This window comes from Pinus tabuliformis, chromosome 6 (genome assembly GCF_031772625.1).
Source record: "Pinus tabuliformis cultivar Carrire ecotype Pingquan chromosome 6, CPIR1, whole genome shotgun sequence".
Classification (NCBI taxonomy): Eukaryota; Viridiplantae; Streptophyta; class Pinopsida; order Pinales; family Pinaceae; genus Pinus; species Pinus tabuliformis.
This window is the reverse complement of record NC_142292.1, coordinates 930,878,250-930,882,664: the sequence shown is the minus strand read 5'-3', so window position 1 is coordinate 930,882,664 and position 4,415 is coordinate 930,878,250. Positions and strand designations below refer to the sequence as shown.

Sequence of the window (4,415 nt, the reverse complement as noted above, 5' to 3'; positions counted from 1 at the left end):
GTTAAATTTAGAAATTATATCTACTCAAATAATAAAATCTATACATTATTAAGATTAGACATTATATCACTCAAATTATAACAACACATATATACATTTATTAAGATTAGAAATCATGCTCACTCAAACTATATAATAAGATATATACATTTATTAAAATTAGATATTATGCCCTCTCAAATTATATAATAAGATATGCATTTATTAAAATTGTACATTATGCCCAACAATATACATACATTTATTACGCACATTTATTACGCTTACATTAACCACATAAATTAGATATTATGCCCTCTCATAATTATATAATAAGATATATGCATTTATTAAAGTTGGACATATGCCCAATAATATACATACATTTATTACGCTTACATTAACAACATATATATACATTTATTAAGGTTTGAAATTCTGTTCACTCAAAGTATATAATATACATTTATACATTTTTTAAAATTAGATATTATGCCCTCTCAAATTATATAATAAAATCTATTAGATATCATGCCCAATAATATACATACATTTATTACGCTTACATAAGCTTAAGCTTGGCCCTTATGGATGGTTACGTATTAGTATTAGGTCGATGGTGGGTGGCCTTTGCAAATCATTTATTTGCTAGTATGTCTCGAAGACTTTAGGAACCCTAAGTACACAAAATTCAATAAAAGGAAAGACAAAAGAGAATCCAGAACAACCCAAGTTACTGGAAGAAAATTACGGCACCCACTTTTTGTTGTGGACTTTACCCCCGAGTTTACACCCATGATTGATTTAAGATAGAATTCTGCATGTATTCTTCTGGCGAAAATGCTCCACACTTGGATCTTAGGAAGGAGGTGAAGAATTCCTTGACAGGTGTGCTTGAAGCAGGCCCTGTAGGGGAAAATGCTCCACACTTGGATCTTAGGAAGGAGGTGAAGAATCCACACTTGGATCTTAGGAAGGAGGTGAAGAATTCCTTCACAGGTGTGCTTGAAGCAGGCCCCGGAACAGGCGGTTACACAGTTTTCTTCATCCCGCAGTTTGCAGAGAGATCGTGAAACAACATGGCCATGGCAGGTTTGTCGACGTTTTTCTCGTTCCTTAGAGCAATCTCGAACTTAAAGGCGTTGATGGCGACGGGACAAGCGGGGGACGGGCGGGAGCAAGCGTTGCTGGACCACGTCCGGCAGACGGCAGAGAGGGGCAACCCTAAATCTGTGATGGATGCCATTGATTCCTACGGCAGGCGCACCAGCTGGCTCATGAACATCGGCGACGACAAGGGCCCCTTCCTCGACGCAGCCCTCGCCAAATACAATCCGAGGGTTGCCCTCGAGATTGGGACGTACTGTGGTTACTCGGCGGTAAGGATCGCCTCGCAGCTACAGAGGCCTGAGAGTGCGCTGCTCGCAGTGGAGATGAGCCCCCTCAACTGTCAAATTGCTACAGAAATAATCGACCATGCAGGTCCCGAGAAATCTGCATTAAATTCATTTCTTGGGTTTTCCTATGCATATCAATTAAATTTTTTTCAAGTTGTAATTAAAATTAAACCCACAAGCTACTACTGAAGGTATTGTACTTACCGCTATCAATTGATAGTTCAATAGCCATAACAATTGAATAGTATTTGATCATTTTTGTTCGTTGGTCGCAGGGTTATCGTCCAAGGTGAGAGTGGTGGAAGGAAAATTCAACGAGCGATTGGACGTTGTCAAGCAATTTCTAGAGGAGAAGGACGCTCCCTTCTTTGATTTCGTTTTGCTGGACCACTGGAAGCACTGTTATATGCCGGATTATCTATTGCTGAAGGAGACGGGCATGATCCGGAAGGGAAGTGGGATTTTTGCAGACAACATGGGTCCTGTCATTGGACCTGCAGACTTCAGAAAATATGTCAAGACGCACCCAGAGGAGCTGGAGACGCAGGAATTTAAGAGCAATGCTGAATATATGCGGTGGATGCCTGACAGTGTCACAGTATCAACCTTTAAGCTAGACTAGCTCCATACTACTAGCAATATCAACACAGTTTGATCCTTCGTTTACTGTAAAGCTCGTTGTAGTATGTGTCGCAATAATATTTTTCAGGTTTGAAGTTTAGTAGCAGTTGGGGTGGTGTACACTGTATCTAGGTATTTTGCATATACTATAAGTTGCAAGCAGTTAAAATTTTCAACACAAAATCAAAGAAAAGATTATGGTGTTTGAAGGTTTAAATACCTCTGCGTGGTTCATCGATCCAGTGTAAATATCAGAGCTAGAAGCGGCCTCCCAAGAGCGAACTGTCCTGTTACATCTTTAAATGCTCTGTATTAATAGATGTGGATTAATAAATGGGCGCTTGTATCTGGATTAATAAATGGGCACTTGTATCAAATAAATTGCAGGATCTGCATCCAGTTTGAACGAGATCTGGCGAAATTGTTTATATGGTAATCTGGGAAATCTTCTGAAGATTCCGTCTGTTCTCAAGGTACATAAGCTGGGGTTCATGTAAATTGACATAGCAAAATGGGCCGCTCCAACAACTTGTTTTATGGAGCCTAGCAGTTATTAGGATGGTGCTCATGTACAATGATATACATTGATATATTATCACGTGGAGCTCAGGAGTTACCAGTGTTCATATTTTTCAGAATAGATAGTTCATAGCTTATGAGTTATCAGTTTTCATATTTTTAAAAATAGATAGTTCATCCATGATAACTAAGTGATTTTCTTTAATATGTTTTGAGAAGAAATAAAACTAGCTTTGTATGCTAAAAGACCAGATAGCATAACTTGCTCTCTGCTAAAATTTTGATTCCAAATTAATAGCGAACATTTGAAAAAATAATCCACTGAATGCCTCTAGCTATGCTTTTTGCAGAGTCCCTCTTACATGACTAAACCTCCATCATTCCGGAAAAGTTATGAAGAAAAAAATAATGATTTATGCATATTTTATGTGTGATGTCAGCTCCAATATTTATATCCTGTGATTTTGTACGATAATAACAAGGAGATAACTTTGAAAACACACATCAATATTGCCTTTCGCCACGTATGCCTAAGGATATTCCAAGGTACAGAAGGAAGGGTAGTGCTCCTTTGTCACACATGCCCAAGAGTATTCCAACGTACACAAGGAAGGAAGGTGTGAAATCTTACACTTTGTGATCAATATCATTATTTCTAGTTAGTGAAGGTGTGAAATCTTACACTTTGCCATCAATATCATTATTTCAAGTTTCTTCTAGATTATTGCAATCATTTTTTAATCAATGGACCAAAATACTAAAATATTGTGGTTCATTTTATAAGTATAAATAAATAACATTTATCAATATCATTATTTCAAGTTTTTTTTTCTAGATTATTGTCCTCAATTTTAATGCATGAACAAAAATATATAAATATTGTGATACATTATTATAAAAATAATTAAATTACATTTATAATCTATATTATTAATATAATTTTATAATTGAATTTATTAATATAAAATTGATGACGGTGATGGTGATGATGATGATGAAGTATTTTATATTTTAATTATAGTTTTGAAAGATGATGATGATGAATTATTTTATATTTTAATTATAATTTGAAAGATGATGATGATGGAGGAGGAGGAGGAGGGGGATGATGATGATGATGATGATGATGGAGGACGAGGAGATAAGAGATTTCTCATAATTTTTTAGCATTCTTTTGTGCTTGGAAAGTTTGAAGAAGTGTTCCAAGATTATCATAGTTTGCTAAGTTAAAAGGTCAAGAAGTTTGGTAGTGTGACAAATATTTTGAAAATTATATTTAATTATGGACAATCCAAGAGAAAGTGATTTTCATCTTCACCCTCTTAGTTTTTCAAAGTTGATAGACTTTTTCATCCCATGGTGATTTGGGAATTGACCAATGCCTAGTTTCATTGTGAAGCTCATGAAAATTTGTTCAAATCTTAGAAATGATCATTTTCTTCTTAACATTAGGCAAGAAAGAGATAATTTTTATTTTCAAATTTTGCGTTGATCACCTCCTATAATATCCTAGTTTCCTTTTTCCCTTTAACTCTTTATCACCCCACAATTTCTCTTTAAATTTCGATGTAGTAAATTTTTAATATCATTATCATTCTGCAAAATGATCTCCTCCTTTATCCCCCAATGATCTAGCCAATATTGGACATACTTATGGAATCCCTACTTGAGTGGAAGGTGGGGAGTTTTACAAGAGTTAGAAGTAACTTTTAGGAAATGTTGACTTCCATGTTGTTTAAATTCTTCTTATACATAAGATACCTGGTCATAACCATGCTTGTTATGGGGGAAGACTCACTTCAATTAGGAGGATAGGATATGATGCACTGCTTTTAATGTTGAGATTATATATTACAAACAATTTTTGGAATTTTTCCATACCCCTTCACAACTTTCCAA

At 35.5% G+C, this 4,415-nt stretch overlaps 1 protein-coding gene across 1 annotated transcript; it reads left to right on the top strand.

Moving 5' to 3' along the window:
- Positions 1–783: 783 nt before the first annotated feature.
- LOC149261982 (uncharacterized) lies at positions 784–2,668 on the top strand. The gene is made up of 3 exons (XM_089423153.1): positions 784–926; positions 960–1,461; positions 1,652–2,668. The coding sequence occupies exons 2-3, from the start codon at positions 1,059–1,061 to the stop codon at positions 1,996–1,998; spliced, it is 750 nt and encodes a 249-aa protein (XP_089279279.1). The 5' UTR covers positions 784–926; positions 960–1,058; the 3' UTR covers positions 1,999–2,668.
- Positions 2,669–4,415: the final 1,747 nt, after the last annotated feature.

Bases quoted from the DNA above. Each gene is read 5' to 3' on its own strand.
- LOC149261982 (XM_089423153.1), top strand. From the start codon at position 1,059: ATGGCCATGGCAGGTTTGTCGACGTTTTTCTCGTTCCTTAGAGCAATC. The intron at 1,462-1,651 runs GTCCCGAGAAAT...CGTTGGTCGCAG, and splicing joins AGAAATAATCGACCATGCAG to GGTTATCGTCCAAGGTGAGA.